Source organism: Phaethon aethereus (assembly GCF_964289735.1).
Source record: "Phaethon aethereus genome assembly, chromosome: Z".
NCBI classification, from domain to species: Eukaryota; Metazoa; Chordata; class Aves; order Phaethontiformes; family Phaethontidae; genus Phaethon; species Phaethon aethereus.
In genome coordinates, this window is record NC_138577.1 from 12,247,891 (window position 1) to 12,274,911 (window position 27,021).

General features: G+C 41.0%; 1 protein-coding gene across 1 annotated transcript in view; it reads left to right on the forward strand.

Moving 5' to 3' along the window:
• Nucleotides 1–27,021, forward strand: part of LOC309415350 (protein unc-13 homolog B-like) — a gene marked incomplete at both ends in the record, with an annotated part of 220,582 nt that overhangs the window by 122,202 nt on the left and 71,359 nt on the right. The window contains 6 exons of the mRNA XM_082012849.1: nt 9,232–9,275; nt 14,325–14,403; nt 16,134–16,208; nt 16,700–16,919; nt 22,822–23,049; nt 23,360–23,501. Coding sequence (XP_081868975.1) covers nt 9,232–9,275; nt 14,325–14,403; nt 16,134–16,208; nt 16,700–16,919; nt 22,822–23,049; nt 23,360–23,501 — 788 coding nt within the window. The remainder of the gene's footprint in view (nt 1–9,231; nt 9,276–14,324; nt 14,404–16,133; nt 16,209–16,699; nt 16,920–22,821; nt 23,050–23,359; nt 23,502–27,021) is intronic.

Here is a 27,021-nt window from a genome sequence, read left to right on the forward strand (position 1 = left end):
CCTATTTTCTTTTTTGGGAAAAGCATCATACTCAGAATGCAATGCAGGTTGTTTGCTTGCTTTTTTTCCCAGCTCCAGATGAGTGTTTATGTCTTACTTAAAAAATACAATTTGTTCTTAATAGGCTTTTAAGTTCCTGGGTCAGGTCCACTGAAAACCCAGTTCTGCCTGCTTGCTTTTTGATTCTGAGCCTGAACCACTGTATTACTCATGCCTGCTTGAAAGTTCCGTTCAAGGTATTTTATTAAATGTGTTTGGCAGCAGTCTGTAGCAAAGCAATGGATGATAACTTTGAAGGTCTTGGTAAATCTGTGTGTTTTGGTGAATCAGAAAAATGCACTAGCAGAAAGGTTTAAATTATTTATAGTTGTACACAGATGAAAATTACCCGAACAGTTTAGAACTTGGCAGATGCATGTAAATGATTGTTGTCTTTAATTTGGAGTCAAAACAGAAATTATAAGATATCCCCTGAAAATCTGAGCAAGCTTTTAAAGTTTTAATTTGAAGGGGGAAAAAAAAAGTGTAAGTGAAGATGAAGGTAGTTGGACTTTGTGTATGTTTAAAAAAAGCCCTGAAATGGTGGAGATTTTTGTAGATGTAACCTGACTGCTCAAAAGTGGAGTGGTGAGAGGATTCTGTGATCAGGGTTTAACAAAGTTAGTCACCGTTGATGATGCTGTGAGCATACCTGCCATAATGAGACATAATCAGAAGATTTTAAATCTTTGTCTACATTTATTCAAAGCTTTGCCAAACTTTATATTTGTCCTGAAACTGTACCTAACAGCTTGAAACTGAAGGGGCTCAGAAATCAAAGAAAATGTATGGAATTTAAGCCAAAATAATCCTCTTTTTTTTTTTCCCCCAAAAAATTAGTCTAATGCAAGATTCATTGCTTTGTGTTTGTATAAAAATAAGTGTGACCTATATTTGAGAAGCTCTAGTGCCCTCAGGCCTTAAGATTTGGCAGTGCTAGTCTGTGTCAAGCATTTATCTGTGGAAAATGAACCCCAAATGAGTGAAGAGAGTAAGTCTTTGAAAAACGTGTAGTTTGCATATGCTCACTGGTAGCTTGCTGCAGTTGGGCTGTTGTGCTGCTAGAGACTCCATCTGTCCTTGGCATTTTCCAGCTGGGGGCTAAAGCAGGGCTTTCCCTGCTCGGCATGACTGAGAGCCATGGCAGACCTGAGAGGGGACAGAAGTCCAGGTCGTCTTTGTCTTCTTGTGCTCGGAGACTTCATGGGAGACATCAGGAAGGAATCTGGTTCAAGTGCAAAGGAGATAGAAGTCCAAGAATGAGGGAAGTCTGGACCTGCTTCAGGCACACTGAACAACCCCAGGGACCAAATCAGGAGAGGTTGGGCTTAGGCTTGAAGGGTTTGAGGTGACTGTGCAAAAAGAAGGAGAAAACCAGATGACATGAAGTGGAATTGGGGCTGCCTAAGGTGAGAAAGTTTTCCTTAATAGAAGGGGACAGCCAGGAGTAAAGAAAATGGCTTTAGAGGGGAACAGTCAGAACTGTCTGGGCCCAAAAAAGCATGTTCCCATCTAAGTCTGGGGTGGACCCCAAGTTTCCTCAGCCTCTCTAGGTCGGCAGGTCTGTGCAGAGCTGACTGTCAAAACACGGCACTCCTGCAGCACCGGCTGCTGTGCAGAAGACAGCAGCATACTGCCACTTGCATTTTCTCCTCCATTAACTCACTCATGTGGGCACGTCTTAAGGTAGAAGGCAGGGTTTTTACTTTTGCTACAATCCAGCACTTCATTTGCTAAAGTAATTTGACTTCTCCTTAGTGACTGAGTTAAAATAACTTCTCTATTTTCCTGTCTTAGTGATTGCATGTGTATAATTACACCCATATAGACAGTAACTTTGAAAACTATTTTAGCTTTTAAACCAATTTGAGTGGCTCTTGTTGCCATGAAGATATTCCTTCCCCTCCATCTTTCATACACAAATGAGTAATAAGATTCTTCTATGTTGATAAAGAATTATCTGATTGGAAGAATTAAAAAATACCATGTCTGTGCCGGAAGTTTTGAGTATGACTCTCATATAACTATACTAGCCTTGAAATTGCCTATCCATAAACATGAGATTTAGTGTAGGAGGCTTCTCTATTTTTTTTTTCCTCAGAGGAGAATTGCCTAGATTTATAAAACCAGAAAAATCTCTCTCTGTCTTATGGTACTTGCAAAAGCAAAAGTAGGAGCTACCAGTTTCATCGTAATAGGCAAAATGTACGGGGGGTGAGGAGTGAAGGAAGGGCAATGCTTCAGATGCAGGCAGTGAATTCAGTCTTGGGGAAAGGGGGACCAAATCTGTTCCTCTCTGTAATAAATACAGGTTCTCTTTCCAGTGTGTAAAATTCTTCAGTTAATAAAAGAGGAACTGTAACTCTAAAAATCAGCTCTCAAAAGCATGTGTTCTAATGCATGTGTAGTTAGGGATGAAACTTGATTAGTTTAACTCAAGATTAAGTGGTAGAGATTAACTAACTGGTGTATGTCCCAGGAAGCACATGGGAAAACTGTCCGCTGCACAAATGTTTTACCAACTTGCAGCAAATGTTTACCCCACTTTCTGAAATCATTTTACAGAGCTCATGGCAGAAATCTGGTCTATTAACTTTTGTTCCTCTCCTTCTCTTTTTTTCTTCACAGAAGGAGGTAGAGGAGAGCTCCAGGTTGTACATGTTATCCCTCGTAACCAGCATCTCTTTCTGAAACTCCTGTGTGTGCATGCCTTGTCTTCATGTAGCCAGTTGCTCCTGCTGAGGCGCTGAGATTCAGTTCAGCATGTTGTGGTTGTCAGAGGAATTGTTAACACTTGTGTATGAGTTAAGAGTCTGTTCAGTGCGTGCGGCCTTGTACAAAGAGGAAAACATGAATGCTTGAAGTGATCTCCTCCCTTTGGTGCTCTGTGGGGTGTGTGTAATGTGCACAAGCACTGTGTTAGCAGACTACAAATTGTTTATCTTTTCCAGTCTTTGTCTTTATGAATCTTGTTTAAACCAAGTTATTTCCTCATTTTTCCTCAGTTGTCTTATTTCATTCCATCTCTATCTAGTTTGTACACTTAACAGCAGCTAAAGTCAAAAGTACCATTATGGGGTATAATATTAAGCTTAAGCAAGACTATGGAAGCTGGAAGGTGTCTGCTGCAGATCCCGTGCTTTTTTAGCTAGCTACAGACTGCAAGACTGCACTTTGCTTTGAGCAGGTCTGTATGCCCCATAGGAAGGACTGGACTTTTCCCTTAATACCCACAGCTGTTGCCTCTCCACTCGTGGACTGCTTGCCACTCTGTTTATCACCCTGTGGGCAACAGGTAACTCTTTCCTCCTAAGGATCCACAGAATTTTTTTTGTCCACTGCTGTGTAACATCTTAGTTTGTGTTTGCAACAGTACCTCATATAGAGAAATTTCTGGCTCTTGGATTCTCAGCTTTAGTTTCTTGAGTCTATGCTGTGTGGATTCAGTGCCTCCTGTGCTTTTGCCTCTCCCTTAATTGTATTAATCAGGTTAAATCAGCTTCTTGGAGGAGACTGAACATTGGATGACTTTAGGGCCTCCATGCAGATCTCATCCTTCGAGTTTGATAAACTTGCATTTCTAAGCTTTATTGCCTCATGTATCAATAGTTTTGTCTCATTCTTACTGGCAAGTGTCTGTCCATTAATGCTTTTTCAGGAATGCAGAGATATCCAGTGTGAAATATTGGTGTAAAATTCTGTCCTCTTCTGGCTTCAGTGCAAAACCACTGCAGCCTCTTTTAAGCTGCTCATCTGGCAGCTGGAAAACTGATGCTGGAAGATACATCAGGTGGAAGACACTTCCTTTGGGGCTCTTCAGTCATTATTTAAATTGATGCTGTTGCAGAACACAGTGAATTAAAATAATCCCTTGGCTTGTTGCAGCTTTGTATTCCATGTAAAATGTAGCATACTTGAGTCAATAAAGACATTGAACCACAAGACCGGCTAGTTTAATTGGGATGACTTAGTTCAGTCTGATTCTGCTAATACCCCTGAAGAAATGGTCTAATTAGGCATGACCAGAAGTTTAATTTAGGCAGTGAAACAGTTGCTCCTTGTTTTAGCCTGATTCAGATTAATATATAGCTAAAGTGAGTTCTTTGAGGTTTAATAATGAAGCATGGTATTTGAAAACAAGTTAGGATGATTTTCAAAACAAATAAAAGGTCATTATTGATTTTTCTTATCTGTTTAAATAAAGCAGCTTTCCATGTTTTACATCTGTTTTTTATCTAAGAGGATAATGTGCTAGACGCAGTACTTCAATGTGATGGAAAGTTACATTGTTAGAAAGCCTTTTATGTGGAGAGATGGATTTATATTGAAAAGGCTAACAGATCTGGGGATGTTATTCCTTTTCTTAGTGCTGCTCCAGACTTGGTGTTTTTTTTTTCTTTTTTTTAATGCCTCTCTGTCCATTTTATGGACTTTCTTTTATACAGAAGTACATAATTGTTTGTTCTGTCCATTGTAACACCTTCTTGTGTATGAGATATATTGTGAAATTTACAAATTGCAGCTTGGGTAAATAACTTCTCAAATTACTGGTAATTCCAGGATAAGCAAAACTCCTATTACTATTCTTTTTAGTCTTCACTAAACATTGCCTTCCCTATGACTGAACACTGCACCTTAAATGATCATGTCTGATGACTTGTTTAATCCAGGGTATTAAATTTATGCTACTCTGTCACTGGCATTATTTTGCTAACTGGTTCTTTGTTGACAAGAAACTTTAACTGCTTGGAGAAGACTTTTCAGCAACCGACTGCAGCATGCTTTACTGTGAGTGAATACACTGCGTTACTAGGCATGACAAGCACTGCCCTGGACGCAGGTATTTGTTGGAGAAAGGCTCTAAAACTGTCATCCATCAGCATCAGAAATAAAAAAAAAAATTGACTAGAGATGTGATGGGCTGTTTTGCTTACATATTTGCTTCTCCATCTTTTCAGTGTTTCTTTATGTGCTTGCTGGAGTTTTTTTAAAAAAAAAATTCTGATTCAGGCTGGTCTGGCTGCTTTCAAGGAGAGCTCAAGTGAGAGAGCTGTGCAGAGAAGTAAAGCATAAGCTACCCAAAGACTTTCCGTGATGTGCAGCATGTGGATGTCTAGGTGTTAAATTCGTCTACTTTCCCTTTGCTCTCACCTTTGTTTCAGGAAGGACAGTGCTAAAAACTCTCAGTTTTTCCAGTGTTGTTCTCATCTGCTCATAATTTCTTCTGCTTGTCCAGGCTCTAAGCAAGCCAGGCTGTCATCCTGGGCTGAACTTGAGCAGATCCATGGTTGGTGACAAGACCCAGAGCAGATACTGGAGCCCTCCTTTGTTCTGGTGCAAATGCTGCCTTCAGAGGGTGGGAAACTCCCCACCTGCAGCAAATCCATCTAAACAGCATTGCTATTTGCTTTCTTTAATTGATGAGGAATAGATGAAGCGTTCTTATCTGCAACAATGGTGTAAACTGAGGATTATTTTGTTTAACTGGCTCTCCCAGAGGTGTTTGGACCCTGTTAACCGTCATGCCAACACTTGTGGGTAATGCAGCCTCTGGTTCTTTGACTACATATGTCAGTGCAACAAGGGACTGCAGTGGACTTCTTGTCTTGGTGACTGCCAGCCCTCTGCCATCGTGTGATACTGTGCCATTACCTCATCTATAAACTGCCCAGTTTCCTTCTTTAAAACTGGTTAGGTTTGGTGTCTGCTTCTTCTTTAGAAAGGCTACAACAGAACTGTCATGGTTAGACACCTTCTAATTTTCATCCTCCATTTATATTTAGCTGCAGTTCTTCTTCCATGCAGTGTGTTCTCCTGTGCATTGAGTAAGCACAGAAAAAGGTTCTTTTTGCTAGAGTAAGCAAGCTGTCCTCTTCTCCTCCTATAGTATTATGTTTACATCCACATATTGCTTTTGCCATTTTCCTCTCTGAATTCTTTTCACTTTGGTATAGAACAAAAAGATTGTATATGCCTTTCTGAAGGATTCTTGCCAGCACAGTACAGTGGTATTTATGCTTTTATTTCTATGGAGACATTTCACTGGACATACTCCATGGATGATGTTCCCTCCTTACACGGCTGTATCACAGTGGCTTATGGCCAGTGTGATGACAAGAACTCAAGTCCGTCATCATGTGCTTTTCCCCACTGAGGAATGCCTTATATGTGGCCAAATTCACAGCAGGCTTTGGAGCTCTGACCTTGCCACTTGTACCATGTTTATCCTCTGTTGTTGCAATCTTCACTGCCATCAGTTCTTTCCATGGGGCATCTGAGTTCTGTATCAATAACTCTTCCTGTGTTTGTCATTGGCAGATTTTGCCAGCAGATCCTGCTTACTCCCACTAGCTTCCTTATTGCGTTGTCCATGGCTGGCTCAGCGACATTTACTTGTTTACCCACCTTAAAGCTCCCTACTCCTTCTCAGCTTATCCGGCCTTATTAACGTCACATGGCATTGCATCAAAAGTTTTTTGTTGAAATAAAAATTCAGTTGATAATTCTTTTTACAGTCTAAAGAAAAATGGTTCCTTTGCCAAACAAACAAAATTTTTTCAAAACTGGTGTGCCCTATATTTTTTCCCATTTTCTGATTGCCTTCATGTTAATTCTTTCCTTCGTGTTTGCTCTGAAGCCTTTCAAGCCCATAATGAGTCTATGGTAGGCTAGATGACGTTTCCCTCCTTTCCCCACGCACCTTAACTGTGGGTACTGCATTGGCTCTTCTGCAGTCTTAAGGCATCAGCCCTTGTTTGATGGATGTCAGGTGCTGGATCTCTCAGCATTTTCTCAGGAAGAATGCTGCCTGGAGCAAATTACCTCTTTACTTTGCTTTCATCAGGTGATAACTCCTGTTTCCACACAGCCATTGCCTGCCTTGCCCCTGCATCAATATTGTCACTTACCGAAAGCTTTTTTGGTTGCTTTGTGCTGTTGTACCAAGATGACTTTTTTAATCTTGACCCTAGAGAAGGTCTTTCTCTTCTCTTGTTTTCTTTTTATTTGCATGTCTGAAAGCCTTGGCAAAAGTAATTAAAATAAATGAGCAGAATACAGTTTATCTGGACCGTCAGCAATTTTGACTTGGCATGTCTCAAAAACTGGGAGATGTGGAGGCTTGTTTCCTGATCACACTTTCTGCCCTTCCCAGCATCCCCACTCCAGCTGTTCTCTGTTGACTTGTGGTTTCCTGCGGGAAATGGTTATTGCTCAGTTAGGTAATAGATTTCCCTGGATCTTTTTCCCCTTAACAGAGTTCTTGATGCTCTCGCGGTCTCCACGTTGCAGTGTTGCCCATGCTATTTGTGATCTGTTGATGTCTCAAATATTGGTTGCTTATATTTAGAGTTTCAAACTGATTGAAAACCCTGTTACACTAATTCCTTTTCCCACGTTTGTGTTTGTCATTCTCTGTCATTCAGTACAGCTGAACCAACTGATGTCAAGCTTGGTCCAGTATAAATTGTTCCATTTTACGATTGCTTTCTAGCCACAGCTCTTCCAAGTGTTCAGAGGTAACAGTAGGGATGTCCTGCCTTGTGTGCTCTGAAGGATCTGGTTGCATTTGCATCATGAAATCTTTTCTCTTGATCAGCAGTTGATTCAGATCCCTCCAGAGGAAATGCAGGTTTCAGGCTGAGGGGTTCTGGAAGCCCAGCGTGGAGCAGAGATGTGTAGAGCACAGTCCTTTCTGCAGGAGCCTGGAGCCTGCTGTGCCGCTCTGGCTGCAGGGGAAATGGGCACCTGTGCTCATGGTCTGAGCTCCTGCCTGCTCTGCAGGCCTGTGTCATCATGTAGAAAAGCTGCAGTGTCCATTCAGTTACGGATAATGTCATGTTCTTCATGCATGTTTAAAAAGAAAACAATAAATATTATGTAGTCTTCAGATCTGCATAGCCCTGAAATTGTAGGAATAACAAATAAGAAATTTGGACTTTTGCTGCTGTGCAAGTTGAGACCTCAAATAGAAACCTGTTTTCCTTGGTTATTTCTGATCTTTTTGGGAGACCTTGTCTGCAACCTCTGAACAACCTGAGGTTGCACAGCTCATCCAAAGCACAGGACAAAAAAAACCCCAAAACTGAATCTTTCTTCTGGAGCTGTGTTCTTTTATCTAGCCTAAAACTGGAGTTTATTTCCTGACAGGTACTCTTTTACTTTGTGATGATTCTCAGGTTGCAAACCCCATGCCTGGAAATACCTTGTTTTCCACTGTGTGCAAGTTGCAGTCTCTATACTCTTGCCAGGCATGATTATCTGAGGTTGGAATGTTACCTATTTAGAAGTGTGTCTTGTTTACTCCTGTTTGAAACCAGCTTTTCTTTCAAAGGAGTGCAAGAGAATGTATGAACTGTAAGCTGGAACAAAGAAGTTTTCAGTTATAGGAAGGCCATTTTCCCCTTACCTAAAAACTTTTCTGTTTCCACCTGGTACATTGCAAGTGTTTAAACGCACCTCAGCTCTAATTAGTCCACTGAAGATTTTCAAAGAAACAAAGCATCTCTCTGTAAACACACTCCTAAGGCAAATGAAGAATATGGTTTTAATTCATGAATATGAATCCATATATTGCAGTCTGTGGTGTTTTCTATCATACTGTGAGATCCCAGTTCACTTGCAGTCATCTTGCCAGTGATGGATGGGCCTTGTTTGACACCTGTTGGAAATTAAATACTTGCATATGAATGGGTGGAGCTGCAATGGGACCTCCCTGCTTAGGGGCCTAAAGAGTCTTTGCATTTGAGCATGAACAATGTTCATAAGTGTTTGTGCAAAGTTTCATGTTGATCACTCATTTATGCATTTCATACAGGTGCTTTTAATTTTTAGCATCTTCATTATAACCATGTTCATATAAATGTTGATCTGTGGTAACAGGACCTCTCCAATAACTCTTGCTTTTGTTGGGCTGGAAAAGAGTTGGTCTTCGAGACTGCCTTTTGAAAGAGTGCACTGAACAGGCTCTTCTGGTCCTGGCTCTAGGTGTTCAATGAAACTGCATAGCCTGTCTGTGTCCATACGACTTGTCCTGACATGTTGGTCATTAGAGGTGCTTGAGTAAGTTTCTGTATGCATTTGCCTGCATGCAGTGTGGTCTGTTATCCTTTCCTCAGAATATAATCTGAATACTTTTTCTGATGTTTTTGGAAATCAATTTAATATTGTTCTTTTCCCTTCTCCCCATTTAAGGGTCAAGATGAGGCTGATCCATCAAAACCACCCTGGCTCAAAGGGTAAGTGGTATTTTGAGACCTTGTTTCCTTGTGTTTATAATTACAGTGTATTTTGAGGTCTGCAGTTCAACTTAAGTAGAAGCAGCACTTCTGATGTTTTTAATGGCTGTTTTCAGGAATAAAGTGGCCATGCCGCACTTAGGGCCAGGCTGCTGCTATATTTCAAGAATCTTCTCTTGAACAGCTGGGAGTGGACTGTGCAGCTTGTCAAGAGATCTGTAGTTAAGAACAGATTATAGTTGCAATGTATGATCTGTAATGTGATGGCAGCAGTATAAAATAATCCCTGCTGAGCACAACAGAGCGGTCTGGATGAGAGCCTTTTTCCTGAATTAGTCACTGATGGCACCAGGGAAGGGAAAGAGTAGCTCAGAAAGGTTGCTGTGTCTTTTGCTCTTAGAAGAAAAAAGTAACTTTGGGGCAGTCTTCTGTTTTTGGAATTACTTCTGTGGTCACTGTAGTAGTCCAAACTGCAGTAACTCTGGAAATCATTTAAGTTTGCCATTTTTAAAACAGTGATCATCATGCCTCTTTTGCACTGGTGAGAGTGAGAGGCCATGCATTCTCTCTGCAACACACTACTCGTAGCAAATGAAGCGGACAAATTCTGATTGTGTTTAATTTCACCATGATACTCTGCATAATAGGTGCCAGCATGGTAGCTTCCCTAGAATCCTCTTTGGGAAAAAAAAAGACAATGACACGTTTTACAAGCTGCTAGGTTATGTGCCTTGTACACGATTAGGGCGGTACAGTTGGGTGGTGGTGCACTCATGAGGAGCTGACATAGCTGCAGATTTGCCCTGAAATCTCAGCAAGAGGTTGGCTTGCTACACGCGTAAGTTAATTCTCCTGCTGCTGAAGGAAGCTTCCCTAATAAAACGCAAAGTTAAATTGGAGGCTTCTTTGTACGGCTTTCTGCTTTTGTAGTCGTTGTTCTGCCATGTTGGTATTCCCGCAAAACATCCTCTACACCTGCGGATGCCTGGAGCTGCCTAGCAACCCCGTGCTTTCCTAAGGAGCCCAGGATTTCGCTGAGCAGGCTGCTGGAGAACTGGCAGTTAGCAGGAGCAGAAGACAATGATTTAGTCTAACTATAAACAGCACCTTCTCCTGCTTTAACAAGGAGACAATGTACTGAGTTTATTGGTTCATGCACACAAAATTATTTCCAAGCCTGAAAGATGAATACACCTACAGACTTGAAATACTTAAAAATGTGTTATGTCAATTCAAGGCAATGTTTGCTCTAGTCTGTAGGTTTTTTTCCCTTTCTATGTGAGCTATAACAAAACAGACTGCTAATGTAGTTTTGAAAAAAGTTTGTCTTATTCACTGTATCCCCACACGCAAGAGATTTCCAGAAAAGGTGGTTGTGGGTGGTGAACCCTTAATTCTATCATTAGTAATCATCTTCTGTCATTACAAACCATCTTTGCTTGCTTAAATTTTCAAAATTTAATGTAAGCATCTATGTGATAAAACTTGTGTTAAAAGATGAATACTTGCTTCAAGCTATTTGCACTTCTAGCTTAATGGTATAGCGTAGTTCCTTGTCTGTAATCACTGGCTTTGGAGAGAGAGCTTAAAAAAAAATAAATTACAATTGGTATTATGGATCAGTCTCTGAATGTAATATCTGGTATCTCTATATTTTATTTATTAGTGCAAACCATCTTCTCATATAGAAATGCTATTCATTCCTTGATACATCACCCCATAATAATGCTTTAAATATTACATGCATTGCAGAGGAGAGTTACTCTATTACATATGAAGCTACAGTATGCATATTTGACGCATTGTCAGTAGTTCTGTCTGCGCACTGTAATTCTGTTAAGCCGAGTAGAGATTGTGCTTGAATAAAGAGACTGAGGTAGCTGAAAGCACAAGATGAATAGTTCTGAAAATGAAAAATTGTTACTGAAAATTAACAAAAAATATTAACAAGCTAAAAGCAGGTCATCTGAGTGTATAAATATCTAGGTACTAGGATACCTCTTTTCAGTGGCGAATGCAAGCACCTTTCAGATAGTCTTGTTCTCTGTCAGTCTGACTTACAACTCGTTCTATCATAAACCTCAGTCTATCATAAATATTTGGCAACAAACCAGGTTGTAACTAGACATGTTTCTCAAGCACAGTAACTTGTTTAGGCTCATCTTGAATTTATAAAGCATGCAATTTTAATGTTTTCCTTTCCTGGGAAATGTCAGAGTGTCATAGTTTCCTTTCAATTGAATTAGAAAAAAATGATCATTGGAAATCTTGTAGAAAAGAAGTGTAAATTTCCAGCTGCACCATTGACTTTTAGCAGGAGCATTGATTCTGGATTTTTACTTGTGACCATTTTGTTGCACTTTTTCAGCTTACAGACTCTCCCTTTCTATTTTGCATATGATTTAATAATTCAAGCCATTTGACACAAATCTTTGACCCAAAACTTACCAATAAGCTGTTTGTGATTTAAGTAATGCTGGAATTCTTGGCATTACCTGGATAGTCTTCTATGACACCTATTTTACCCCAAAACAGTATTGTTAGTATCAGAAAGGGTTTGTAACATTAGGGCAGCAGACAAAAGTCCATGTTTGATCCGAGCAAGACTGTCCTTAGTTCTGACAATATAAACACTTTATGCAGCTATTTCTTATTTCGTGGTGTGGGTCAGATTTTTCTATAATAACCAGAAGGGATTATTGCAGTGTAACTTGGGCAAAAAGTTTTTCTGGAATTCTCTGTTGGAAATGAAGGTAGCCTCTCAGTAAAGATTTCCAGCATTGGAAAACTGTTCTCGTTCTTGGCCAAAGATTCCAGTAGTCTTAATGAACTGCTGTAAATCTCCACCTTCCTCACGTCCGAGTTTGTCTCCTGCTTCCCGCTGCGAAGTCTAGTTGTCGCAGCTGCCTGCGGGTGGTTTGTGTTCACCGTGGTCAGAGCCGTGCACGGTGCTGTGGTGCAAGCGTGACTCATGCCGCATGCAGAGGCGACGCGGTTCGCGCAGTTACACGTGACTGCTCACCTTCCCACCAGGCTTGTTCAGCCAGCAGCAGCTGTCAGCTCAGCCGTGGCTCGGACATGTCGCCTTCCTACGCCACGTCAAAAGAGTCAATTTTACTATTAACAGCGCTATGGTGTTTCTTTATATAATAAACTGTTTCTCTCTGACATAGCCTTGTACTAGGCAGTGCTGTGACATCCCTGTCCATCCCAGAGCATGGGCTGCTATAAAGTAGCTTTGATCGTTCTTTGTTTTTTCCTGGGTCGTTTTTTTACTTTTGGCAGTGTTGAAAGGGGATTTGAGTAGGTCCTGCTTGCCAAGGGGTGCAGGTTGCCTCTTGTCACTTACCAGCCTCCCAATTTTCATGTCGTGTGCAAATTTGTAGTTGCAGTTCAGTTTCCTAGATTGTTTTAAAGTGTAGCTCCACGTGTGTCTGTGACTGCAGTAGGAACAGTTTGACCCATACTCCTCATTCCTGCAGTTGTGGTGTCCTACAGCATTTCAGCTGGGTGTGGTGTACCAAATCGGGGAAACGTGCAGGTTAAAAGTGCCAACCAGTTTATCCCGCAACTGCAAAAAGGTGTAAGCCAACATGGCATGGGGTGAAAATGAATGGCTAAGGATAGAGAGGCAGGATGTTCCTTTACAGTCTCTGTAGCTGAGCAAAAAGGCCTTGGAAACCATATTCTTAGTGATACCAAGGCATGAGAACAGCATGGATATGGGGAGGTTGGGTGGGACACTGAGGTGAGCTGTGGGTTTTGGCTGGCATCTGGATGTTCATTGCAGGGAGGGAGTCACGTTGCGGGTCTGTTCTTCAGTTTGGGGCAAACACAATAAGCGCAACAGCAGAGAAATGTGTGCTCAGTTCTCAACCTTAGCGAAAAACATTACCTTAAGGACTTAACAGATGTATGCAGTTGACTAACTTGGGTCCTTTAAGCTGAATTAACAGATCTGCTTTAAGCACAGGCTGCTGTCCATGTGGTGTTACCAGTGCATGGCAGGATCCAGATACAAATTATTCAGGCTGGTCTCATCAGGAAGGAAGGAGGCTGTCACGTTTTATTTTTGCAGACTCCAGGCGTTGCTGGGGTAATGTTCCTTTTGCTCCATTGCCACCTCCACCAGCAAATAGCAGCTCATATGTGTAGAGGTCTGTATGGCTTGAAGCACTAGGCACCACATCTCTGCAGATGTGAGGTTTTTCCTCTAATAATTATGTGGACCTCGAAGGCCAGAATTAAGTATGTTCTAGCCTAGAATCAGATGATGAGCAGCAGCGTTCTGCCCCAGGGCAGAACTTTGACATGCTCCCTCCCAACCACCGACACCAGGCAGGAATGCCTGGATTGTTGCATGCAAAGAAGAAAAACACTTAATCGTTTTTAACATTAACTTTACGCTTTCTTAAGTATAATATTCTGTCTGATTTTGCTTCCTCCAGTAAAGCATACCCCGCGCAGCCCAACCCTAAATTAATTAAATGTACAGAAAGGGGATGGAGGAATACTGGACACAGGATGTTTTTGAGTTTCCAAGTCTTTCCTGCCATGATGCTCAATGCCAATAGTAAACTATAAACTAAGCTCTTCCCTGAGAAGCAAAAGGTACTTCTGAGAGCGGAGGTGTGTGGCTCAGTAACCACAGACTAAGCCATGTGTGAATTACTGCCGCAGAGCTCTGGTTCTGCCACTAGGTAAGTACTTTTGCCAAAACGGTGCCCTGTAGAAGAGGCAGGGATAAGGCTGCCTTCACCGACCATGCTAGCAGCAGTGACTCTGAAGCAAAGCATGTGCCCAGCCTGCTCTGAGCTAGCTCAGAGCCTCAGCTCTGAGAATGGGAAAATGACCTTTTTTTAGTGTGTTAACAGCTTTGGTTTATTACTAAGTTGCATTGGCCATGAACTGATTCTTCCTTTTCTCCTTGACTATGATAGTAGCAAGGAGACTGATGTTTTAAGGAAGCTTTTTGCTCATTTGTTTACTGTCTGTCACTGTTGGTGAGATTTTTTAATCTTTCTTTCTTTTTTTCTTCTGAATTTCCAGGCCTGCAGGTGGTCTCTATGGCATTGATAGCATGCCCGATTTACGCAAAAAAAAGCCAATTCCACTTGTCAGTGATCTGGTAAGAGATTTTTCTTCAGCCACACAGTCATTGGTGGAAGTGGCTTTACTTTTTTGACATACGGTAACATTCATTGTCATGTCAAGAACTTGAAGGTTTCCCATGTAGTTAAATTAATTTTTACAGTAAGGGGTTGGGAGTTGTGCTTGGAAAAATTTTAGTGAGAGTGAGCTACAGTTTTGTAGACTGTTTCATTCATTTGCCAGAATTAAGGTGTTTTTCATGTCCTTTTCCTTTTTTTTCCTAGACAGAATATTTGATTATTTTTAGGCCTGTATTATTTTTAAATCTTTTCCTAAAAATCACATACTTGGGGAAAGTTGCAATGTCCATGTGAGATTTGGCAGCTTACCAGGAGGTTGGAATTTCAAAGGACAGATAAACGAGCATATGTGCTTGGATTTTTAAAGTAATTTGCAATATTGCCAGTAGGCTTCTGCACTGAGGAAGCACAAGAACCAAGCGAGTAATGAGGACAAGTTTCATATGCTTGTGTGACATGGTGAAAATAAGTCTTCTGCAGGACAAAAGGTGTTCTGTTGGCTGTGTTCAGTACACGTAGTGATTTCATACTTGGGAGAAATTATGTTAACAGCTGAAAGACCGAAGTTTCCATATCCTGTAATTCCTGTGAAAAGATGCATGCAATCCTCTCTGCCAGCTTATGCATGGAAAGGCTAATATGTCTCTTAATAACTGCATGTATCTTAAATCTTTGCAATAATGGCATTAACTTGTGTTACTTCCTTTGTATGCTTTCATTCTCTCTCTCTACAGGCCATGGTAAGTGGAGCTAAAGACTATCCACCAAGTCTTCACCAGAAACAAAAATTATTTTACCTTATTTTCCCTCCACTTTTTTGCTTTTTATTTTTAACCTGCAGTGTTGCAGTGCATGCGTATCCAGCGCTCTGTCCTGCTCCATCACTGATGGAATGAACTTTTTCAGTTTGTCTTCAAACAGCATAGAGCATAAATGCAGGTTTCTGATAGGGTTTGATCATTTCAAAGAAGATGTTCCTAGCTTTAGTTGCCTTCTCTGCCTTCATCTAACTGGAGTGGCTTGCTGAAAAAGTCTTTTGTGTGCCTGTGTGAGGTGCTGCAAAGGCACTGCCCTGTGCTGTCCAGGGCTGCAGAACTTAGTGTTGGCATGGTGTGAAAGCGGCAGTTTTGAGGGAAAAATGCTGTTCATTGCGTTCAGTGATGGCCAATGAATGTGATACACCAGCGCATTCAAACCTGAGCTCCCAACCCACCCTTTCCTTTTTTTATCCTGTTTATTTGTAACCCTTTCGCTGTCTTGTTGGGGGTTGTTGTGTACGTTGTAAAACTGATAAAATACTCTCCTTTTGGATATGAATGAAGTTAGACATAGAAGAGTGAGTTCCATGTAGTAGTCCCATATAGGCAATAGCAAAGTTAACATTGCTACCAGAACATAGAAGTGGAGATGTGAACCCAGGTTTCATTGACAGTTCTTACCAGAAAACAAATAGAAATTTACCAGGGTGAGACTGGTTGTGGGCAAATGGTAGCAAGTTGGAGACCTTTCAGAATATGCATTTGACTCTTCTGAGATGTGAGCTATCATTTAAGAAATCAACCTGAATGTAATAGACTGCTGGTTTGATGTCTGGGATGACTGAGTCCCCTTGGTCACATCTCTGGGCATGTAGTGCCAGAGCATTTCTGAATATTGGTGGTGAATAACAGACTTTCTTCCTTCTTAGTCACTGGTTCAGTCCCGGAAAGCCGGAATTACCTCAGCAATGGCCACTAGAACATCTCTCAAAGATGAAGAGCTGGTAAGTGGGAGGGTTGCTTGGCTCCTCTTAACTTTTAGTAAGCAAATTAAGGGAATTTGGCTCTCTGGGATGCAGAACCAGCTTCACAGATGTCTAAAAATATAGATGCAAAGCTTCTTATATCACTTGTTTAAAGAAACCAAACATGTAAAAAATAAAATTTAATGTGTCAATATGATCCTGAAAAATGTAATCTTACCATTTCCTTCTGTGCTATCTACCGTGGGGGACAGTGTGTGAAACTTGCTTTATGCAAGATATTCCTCATCCACAAACCTTAATTCTTTTCTTCCATCTCCTCCACTTTTTTAAATGCCTGTAGAAGCATTTTTTGAAGCTGCTGCTTGTAAAAGTTTGATAAATTTGGCTATCTCAAATGTGTAGATTTATTGCACTGCCCATGCCTTTCCCTTAAAACTCATGTGTTAACCAGCAAAAGTAGGTTCAGTCACCTTCCGGGATGTCGATTTATGTGTGCTCTTGCCTTTCAGAAATCTCATGTCTACAAGAAGACCTTGCAAGCCTTAATTTACCCCATCTCTTGTACAACCCCACACAACTTTGAAGTGTGGACAGCCACAACTCCCACTTACTGCTACGAATGCGAGGGGCTGCTGTGGGGTATCGCACGGCAGGGAATGCGCTGCGGTGAATGTGGAGTCAAGTGCCATGAGAAGTGCCAAGACTTGCTCAATGCTGACTGCCTGCAGAGTGAGTAGTGGCCAGTGGAGTGCAGCTGTTCCAAAAGTGTTACCAGAACTTTTCGAAACGTATAGGTGAAACCTCAGTGATTAGTGAAGCTGCATTTATTAACATGACTTATGATTTATGTTCCTGCTTGAGAGCAAAATATCTTAATCTAAATGGAATAGAAATTTCTGCCATATGTGTTAAATCTTGAGTAGGAAGGTGGGGCTGTTTCTGGTCACTCTTGATTTTCTTGGCATTCCAGCTTGATGGACTAAGTCTAAGGAATCAGAAAAGTTTGTGAAGTATGAACAGAATTATTGCAAATCTATGTCAGCAATTATAGGAATATAAAGAGTCAAATCTTGTATCTGCCTCAGGCTCTAGTTGTTTGGGAAAGCCAGGCTGGATGATCCAGCAAGGGATACCAGTGAATCATAGGCCATTTTTTTTTTTTTCTTATGGCTTATCTTGAGACAGTTTATACTTGTATTTTTGATGTGTGCAGAGTTTTAAATAAGTCATAGTTAGGACTGGGGCTATTTGCAATGGCTTATTTATCAGACATAGCTGATACTGGTGAAACATCTCTGTTCCTCCTCAGTTGCTTAGCGTTTCTAGATTTGTATTTGAGAGTTGCAAGGTGATCTTTACAGTTCATAGCATTCGAGCAATTGCATCATTGACACCTTGGCTTTGTTGCAACCATTTTGTGCCTAAGCAAAGAGCTGCTGTGTTTCAGTTGGTTCAGGAGAATGTAGTTAAGCCATAACTCAGTTTTCTGTCAAAACCTGATGTAGAGGGTCAGTTAGAGTCAGGATAACTTTATTTGTTTCTGGAGTTCAACAGAATCGTCTACTGACTGGTGATTTTCAGTATTTGAGATGAAAAGTTGCTGGTACGCACATCCAGGCTTGATTCAGAGCGTGTCCAAGATGTTATAATGTTGCAGTGGTGTTGTGATATCTCAGTATGGGGGGGAAAATGCTACGGAGAGTAGAGGAAAATCAGGTTCGCACCAGCAGGAATGAGGAAACAGGCACAAAGCTGTTGTACTGAGCAGAGGTCATGAAGTCGAAAACAACAGAAGAAAAACTAAATTTAAGAAATAGCTAATGACTAAGAAGAAATATATTCCTGCAGAGGACAGCTGTGGCTATCATGTTCAAGAAGGGAGACTTCAGACTGGGATGGATACTGGAGAGAGTTCAATGGTAATGAGGAAAATATGAGAATATCTTGAGAGAGGATGATGGGATTTTGGTAATCTTTCAAAAGAGAGACTTGGCAGTGTGGGACAGGAGAAGGAGAGGAATGATGCTGTTTCAAAAAAGTAAAATTAGCTATACTAGGCCTGTCCCAATAGACTGTTTCTAAAGGGATGTTGTGGAGACCAAGGCAGAGGTGTAAGACATGTGCATGTAGAGCTCCTATGGCTCTGGCTAACTCTTGCAGCTGTCCATGGCTTAAAGCCTTTCTGAACAGTAGCTGCTATGTTTAATAGCTAGCAGTCATGGCTTGTGAATTGGTTTAATCCTTGTTTGAACTTGTTTATGCCTGAACTATGTTGGGAAAGAGGGAGATAAGCAGGGAGGAAGACAGTCTGTTTAAGCTTACTGTTTACAATAGAAAAAATGGAATAAATTTGCTGTAAGAAAATTAAAGGTGGAAGTAGAAGACAACTTCATGAGAACAGGGAGTCTCAGGAACTCTGAAGAATAACCATGGGGGCAGGTTTTCTGTCTCTGGTTGGAATTAAATAAGCTTATGCAATGGGCTGTGGGATGTGATGATGGCATTTGAAAGCAGTCTGCGCTTTTCTTACGGAATAGAAGCAACAACTGGGAATTACTCTGCTTTTCATATATGGTAAAGCATTAGATGAGAACTTGTTATTTTATTCATTGGATTACAGATGTTTGCTTTGCACATTTTCTTTCAAAATGTAAACACAAGATACTTCAGCATGCAGAGTTAAAGAAACAGAGAGGAAACAACTGAGAGTACACCAGGCTCAAAACTTGTGAAGTGTGTAGAAAGGTAAAACCCAAACAAACAAAAACTTTACTTACTGTGTTGTTTGAAAGCTGCTCAGCATCAGAACAGGGGAGATACAGAGGCTGTGAGCTGAGGCTCTGTGAGGGCACCCAGTGTGACTGTGGTAGGTATCATTATGTGGGGTAGAGATGTAAAGGAAATTGAAGATGACAATTGTGTAATTAAAATTGCTTTTTGCATGAGAAGCTTGTGTGTGTTGCACTCTGAATTCAGAGACTGCAATCCAGAGACTGGCTCAGTGAGTGGACTGTTAGTGAGACCAATTAAGACACTCTTATGATAATTGTCTTGGCTTCTGGGTTGAATGACGGTTAGATACCATGGTGATGAACATTGTTTGCTCCCAGAATCCTATGTAGGAAAATATTTGCCCAGAAGGAGGAAGGATGCCTTTATTTGAAACTTGAATATCTATTTTAAGTTTCAAGAATACATCATTTCTAAGCATTATCCGCCTACTGAACAGCTGTCTTCTATCCTGCCAGTGTTGCTTTCTTGACTTTTTCATGTTAAAGCATAGGGTAACAGCACTGGTGCTTTACTAATAACTGTATCAATACAATTCCCAATATAGACATATTTGCTTTTTATTTCCAGTCATAAATCGACTCACAGTCCTAGAGAGGAAGAGACAAGGAAAACCGAGTACCATTTGTATGATACTGTACACAGCATTTTTATATTCCTGTGCCTTTTTATTGCCATTTACAGGACTACTTGAAAAACTGATCCACTGGCCAAAGCCTTCCTTTTGCAGCTGAATAAACATGATTCAGGTCCAACAGCAGTAAAAGCACCTTCTGCCGTCCATTTTAGTGACATGCTTCAGGTTTATATCACATACATTATAGATAATTAGTCCCCCCGTGGTTGTTTTGGAAACTCTAATGGTTTTATACCAACAAGCAGGTCTTAAAATTAAGAAATAGTGTGTTGTTGAGACAGAGGGTTTGTCTGTTCTTTATTAGTCCATATTGTTAAAATAAGGTGTCTGTCTGATTCTGGCTTTTGCACTGCAGTTCAAGTGCCACCTCTGCAGGGAGAGAGACACCTTTCCCAGGAAAGGAATAATGGAGCATTCTTACCTGGGTGAATTACCTGGGCAAGGTCAGGGAGCAGCATGGATGGAGATGGGGGATTTCCTCTGAAAGTCAGGAGGCAGAGCCAAGCCTTAGGGGTGACTAAAGAGAGGGCTCTCTAGGGATGACTGTGACGTGGCTTGCACATCCTGCAGCCCAGGGCGCCCCACGCTGCTGCTAGCCTTGCAGAGGGATAAATACACAATGCAAGGCCTCTGGAGATGCTGCGGATGTTAAACGTGTTTTTAAGTCGAATTCCTCCATTGGTCCAAGTTAGTGTTCTAAAGCATCACTTGATGCCCCTGGAGTGCTTGCATCAAGGCAGTGATGCAGAGCATGTGACCCCGGAACTGTGATAACTCTTGTCCGGTCTCAGTGATGAACAGTGAAACATTTATATTTGCAAGCTGCCTGGCTAATAACTTATTTAGAAAATGGCTCTGAAATAGATCCCTCCACTCATGAACAATATTAACTCCTAATGTTTGGTTCTTAATTTCCTTAAAGTCAGAAAGGTCAAGGCAGGGTTGCTTTCTTTAGATCACCACAGATTTCAGAATTACGGCTAGGAAAGGCAAAATGTTATGTTTGGCCTTTCCCAATTTCCCAAGGATTTTCTGTAGCTGTGTAGTCCACCTTCCTCCCCAGAAGACCCAGTTCTGTGAAAGCTGAATAGCACTTCTTACCTGAAGTTCAAAGTATAGCCGCTGGTATCATTTCGGTTTCATATTCCTTTAATAAATGTTGAGTCTACAGCTAGATGATTGCCTGATACAAGACATTACTTTGGGTGGTGCTAGTTCTTCATCACTGGTGAGTAGAAACAGCAGGGACTGTGTAATTAATTCCAGTATTTTGATTTCATTTCATCTTAAGCCAACAATAGGAAATTCTGGGGCAAATACATTTTATTGTGCTAAATGAAATACTGAACATCAAGCCTCTAGCAGGTAAAATGAAAAAATAATTACCAGGTAATGTGAAGTTACGGCTTGTTTTATACCCAGGTCTTTAATAGCATCCCTTTGGTATGCAGTGTCCTTAATGAACTTCTGAAACTTCAGCAGTCACAGTCTGTTCCAAACTGTGTTTAAATTCTTTGTGGTTTGGATGGTGGAAGTTATAATTGAGTTTTGTTTCTTTATTGAAGTGAATTTAGTAATGGTGAAAGGTGTTTGATTGAAGGCCCTAGAAATGGATGTCTTCAGGCAGCATTAGTCACAGGGCACCCTGTCGAGCCTGCTAACAAGGTTGCCTGTTATGTTGTACTACTGGGGGACATTTATGTGTGTGTATTCATAGAACTTTATTCATATTTGGTCATTACCTGCTGAAACTGTTTCATATGCAAAACTGTAATGCCCATATTAAAGGTGCTCCAGATACCATATTTGCCCACTTCTTACAGAAGGAAACAGTTTTATGTATCTTTGTGATTGGTGGCTCCCTTTGCACAGACTTGTACCTGCTTTAGTACATATTTTTAAGGTAATTTAATGTTTGGTGAACACCTGAATGAAGATAATTTTTCTAGGACAAAGCTTACTTTAATCAAACTATCCTGGAGAAGAAAAATACCCAAAAGCATATTAAACTAAACAGAAATATTATGACTGAATGTGTTCACAGGACTTTTGTACCTGAAGTAACTTTGTAAATTGAAATTGATGCAGACTGCGTGTAGAGACAGCACAGTCTTGGGTTCCTGCTTTTCGTTTCACACCTTGGTTTGTCTGCCCTGTTAGCTCATGTCAGTGCTTTCAGTAACACATGCCTCACATCTGACACAGTTGTCAGTGGCTGAATTTTGACAGGAAACATGACTGTCAAAATTGATTAGGGAGTAACTGGTTGCAAGAGTGTTCTCATCTCATAGTTAAACGAACTTTTACAGTCTGTAAGAGTTATGCAAGTGACTAGAGGCCTCTGATTTTCCAGATACAGTTAACTACCTGTGTAGTACAGTCACTATGCCTGAGTCTTGTGTTTCCAGCTGCTAGATACTGTACTAGTGCTCCATGCTTATGATGGCCCGAGTTTTTAACTATCGAATTTGTTACCTTACAGGTATTTGTTATAGTTACTCTGCCTATGCCATTCTAAGAATGGATTGAGTTGTCTCCTTACAAACTGATAAAATAGCATGGAATCCAGTGAGGCAGTTTGGATGCCCCCAGCTTGATATCTGATGCAGGCACGGTGATTCCAGGCAGAAGAATGGAACACAGATTGTGCAGCGACTCTGTGCTGAATGGGGAGTCGTGTGGCACACATCAGTAGGAAATGCTGACTCTGTCAGCTCATCTGAACTTCTGCTCTTCCATGGTGCTGAGGTGCAGCATTGAGACAAGCTCATAGATACTCTTTGAAACGGAGGTCCTGTGTGCTCTTCTTAGCACTTGCCCAAGCAGGGATTTATTTATTCAAAGCAAGGTGTTGAGAGGAAGGGGCATGCTGATGTCTGCTGTTAAAGGACAAACCTCATTTCTGGCACCCTTAGCTGCAAGGATATTAAACTTAGGCCTGTTGTCAGGAGAGCAACCTGGTCCCAGGTTATAGAGGAATCTGGGTACTCCCCTTCCGTTATCCCCTCACAGCTCTGGATTGTCCAGATTCTCTTGTGTGTATGTTGAAATGGGGGGAAGGAGGGGGTCTGACTGTATAAGTCAATAGGAAGAGCCATCATCTGGAGGGTAGCTCATGGCTTTGATCCTGCTGTCCAGATTCAGTGAAACATGATTTTGTGTTTGTATGTTTCTGATGAATGTTGTGTACTTTCTGGTGCACAGGAGCAGCAGAGAAGAGCTCGAAGCATGGAGCTGAAGACCGAACCCAGAATTTCATCATGGCTATGAAGGATCGCATGAAAATCCGGGAGCGGAACAAACCAGAGATCTTTGACTTGATCAGAGATGTGTTCTGTGAGAGCAAATTGACACATGCACAGCAGATGAAAACAGTGAAGCAGAGTGTGCTTGATGGCACCTCAAAATGGTCAGCAAAGATCACGATCACAGGTAAGTGAGGGACGCATGGGTTCTCTTGGCCACGCTTGGGAGCCTAAGGTAAGAGAGAGTTGGTGTGAAGCTAGAGAGACTGGAGAGGAAGGGCTTCTCTGACCTGTATCTCTTTCTGCTCAGTGCGCACGTAGCTGGTGGAGCTACTCCTGCCCCAGGCGATGTAGCGTGCCATGAGCTGAGGCTCATCGGAAAAGCTCTCATGAGTGATATTCCTGACTCTCTGGCCATTCTGAGCTGCTGCTTCATGTGGTGTGTGGATATATTGTCGTATTGCATAGTGATGGTAACCCTTCTCTTTTCCATCCAGTGGTGTGTGCTCAGGGTCTGCAGGCCAAAGACAAGACTGGGTCCAGCGATCCATATGTAACCGTTCAAGTGGGTAAAACAAAGAAGAGGACAAAAACGATTTTTGGGAATCTGAACCCTGTTTGGGAAGAGAAGTTTTACTTGTAAGTGCTCTTACAAGGGCTCTTAGCCCTATTTTTCCTGTTTGTATGACCTGTGCTTTGACAGCTCAGTGTTGTCTGTCAGTATGCATTCCCACACCACCTGTTTTGTTTCTGGTTATGATGGTTTTTTGTTCCTGGTTATTTCTGGTTATGATGGTTTTGTTTCTGCTCAGCATTGTATGTGTGCATCTGGAGGGTTGATGTCTTTAACAGTGTACGTAGTGCACACCTGTCCATTTCATCTGTCTGACTTGTGTATATATAAATGGTCTGCTCTGTGAACACTTTTATATTGATGTTTCTTAGAGAAAGCTAAAGAGAAAGGAAAATCTGTAACTGAGCAACTTTTCTTCCTGGCTAATAGACATACTTTCAAAATTCTTTGTAATATAAAAGAGTAAAGTTTCTGTAAAAGACTAAGCAAACTTCCTGTGACCTGCTACCATTGTTTGACCAACAGATGTTAAAGGTGGGTAGTTGTCTGTCACTTATCTGTGACACTACAACCTTCCCTTTTAATTCTGGAAAATCAGTGCAACAATAACTCGAGGGACTACCTACTTTCAAGGTGAGTGATGTATCCATGTCTGATTTGAAAGCAAAGGCTGGAGGCACAATTCTTTAGATAATGACTGTTATCAGAAGGCTGGAGAATGTATTATTCCATACTGCTTTTATTGAATAAGTAAACAGCATCCTCAATTTATCATCGAACATGTTATAAAACAAAATTGAGACATGAAATCCAGCAAGCGTTTTCTGAAGATTCTGAGTGATCTCATTCAACCTCAAACATCTTTATTTCCTTTAACATGTAAGCTCTTCCCTTGTCCCTTCTCTCCCTTTCCTTTTTTTTTCTTCCCCTTTTTTTCCTAAAGTGCTTAGGGAGAGCTCTCTCTGCAAACTGAAATTTGTTTGTGTTTTAAAATCAGGCTCGTATCAGCCCAACTTTGTCTTTACAAAGCACTGTGCAGACAAAATTATTTTTGAAGTAGTTTTGAGCTACTCATTAATGTCAAAACAACTCTTGGTGCTATTTTGAGCAAGTAAGCCCTTGGCTTTATTCTTAGTTTAATCCAAGGTAACATTACTGCTTGGTAAGTAGTAAGTATGCTTAGGTGCCGTTTGGATAACTCTAGTCACAATAGCAGTAAGTCTGTGTGGGAGCCTTAAGGACCTTCATTTACCATGCCAAGTAGTTACTATGGTATTTGCAGTGTGTTCCCTTCTAATTTTAGGACCTTCAACAAATACTGTGTTTAAAGATAGATAGCGCAATGTGATAAATGTCACAGTTTTAACAGTGACACTGTTTAAATTTTATCGCCATGTCTGTGATTCAGCAGATAATATGCTGTTAGGCATTAGAGTTGATGCTACTTACTATCTTGCCTATGTCTAGGTGGTTGTTTTAATTGCCTGGGAATAGCAGGAGGAGATGAAGGAAGTGAGCAGAGTGTCCAGATCAATGGCAGGAGAGCATTCAGTGCTGTGGAATCAATGTGTTGTTTCGTTAGCTCAACTTATGCTTATGACGAGGGAGTCATTTAGAAGTGTATGCAGCACTGATCTTTTACACGCCCATCTTCCTTTTTTGCATTTATGGATCTTTCTTCAGCTTACAACTCTTAAAATTTATAGAATTTTCTACCCCATAATCAAATGGAAATTTAAATCGTCATATGCAGGCCGAAAATACCCATTGCATACCAAGCTTTTTTAGAAGATATTGTCAGGACAATCAAGAGATTGTCAAATATAAAGGGTTGAGGGGGGATGGTGTGTTTTTTAGAATGAAGTTAATTTGTTACAGTGGTGTAACACCAGGTGTGCTGGTAGTTACTGAAAGCATACCATGCAGTAAAAATATGAAGAGTTTGCTGTTCAAAACACTGAAAGATTTCAGTAGGCACAAGATTTGTGAGTAGAGAGAGGTCAGGTCAGTAACTAATGCGTGGATTAGCAATTGCTGTTCCTTTTCTGTTTGGCTTGTTGGACAAACTTGTTTGTAGCTGGTGCTCGTTAGGTGCCCCAAGTCTTTTATACAAACACAATTCAGCGTCTTCACAAAGGTTGTATATGGAGCCAGAAATATGCATGCATCAATCATAACTATTGTGTTGCTATTGTAATCCATGGTATGAATTGAGGCAGACTATGTGCAGCTGAGTGATACAATTCTTTCCACAGACTCAGTAACGTTATTAAAAGCAACTTTAAAAAGTTTGAAAAATTTTAAGGCTGCAGTAACATATTTCAAATAGTTTTTCTGTGTTTATATACGGTGGTGGATGGAAAAGTTAATACCTCCGGAAAACTTAAATACCTCTCCTTAAATATGACTTTGTTCCTCTTTTATGTATTTTCAGAAAAAAATGTTGTGGTAGGCTTGACCCAGTTGAGAAGTCCAGATTTAGAACTGTATTTCAGAAAAGACAATGTTGAAAACACTTCAGGTTTCCATTATAAGTGCTATTTAGGTCACTACTAGCCTGCGTCACTATTAATGACCAGTTCTTGGGGCATATCCATGTTGTCTGAGCAAGTGATTGCAGGTCATGTTTCTTTCTGAAAGCTATGTCTTTGTGTATTTACATCTTCAGCTTTAGGAAACACATTGTTATAGAGAGATTTTTTGTATCTTTCATTGGAGTTTGAAGACCTATGAAAATACAAGGGGTTGATCTTTCTGCTCAGTTCAAAGTTTTGCAGGCTTGATGCAAAGACTCTGCATATATGGTGCTTGGCAGGAGGAAGCTTGATGGGGGATGCCAGCCATTGCTGCAATGCGGAAATGTTCTGTGAGCAAGGAAGCCTGCTTCCCTTGCTTTACATCCCATTCCTTTTCTGCAGTAATCCCAGATCCCTTTCCTACAGCTATGATGAGCAGGTTTATAGGAAGCCTACTTTGCCCTGTAGATTCCTCCTCTGTGCCCTCATCTCTCTTTGTATGCCCTTAATTCTGTCTGCACAAAAGGCAGCATGTGTCATACCTCCAGTTGGTTCTCAGTTGTCTGGATTGGTTGGTACACGAGAGCCAGGTGGTTGTAGATTTTCCAGGGATGACAGCTGGTATGGGTTTCTCTTCTCCATCTAGCTGTGATTTTTTTCACAAAATGTGTGGAACATGGAAGCTTTGATAACAAGTCTGCTTAACTCTTGTTTCCTTAGGAAATGGACCGGTAATATTGGAGAGAAGATGTTTTTGCACTATTCATTACAATTAGAACTGGACATTTAATTCCCCATCTAGACATATTTTGGACTATCAGTAGAAAATACAGGCTTTCTAGAATCTTACTTGTAAAGGCTGAAGCTGAGCATCCATTTGAACAGGCTACAATGGCAGATCGTGTTTATGAGAATAAATGTTTGACCGCAGCAAAGAGTTTGTTTTAAAGGGCGAGCCCTGGGTTCAGTTGGAGGCTGCTAGTCAGTACCATTTTTCAGGAAGCACCCCAGTTTTCAATGACTGTGAGCATGAGAAGTTACTGGATTCAAGCAGGACTTTGCTGTTTTC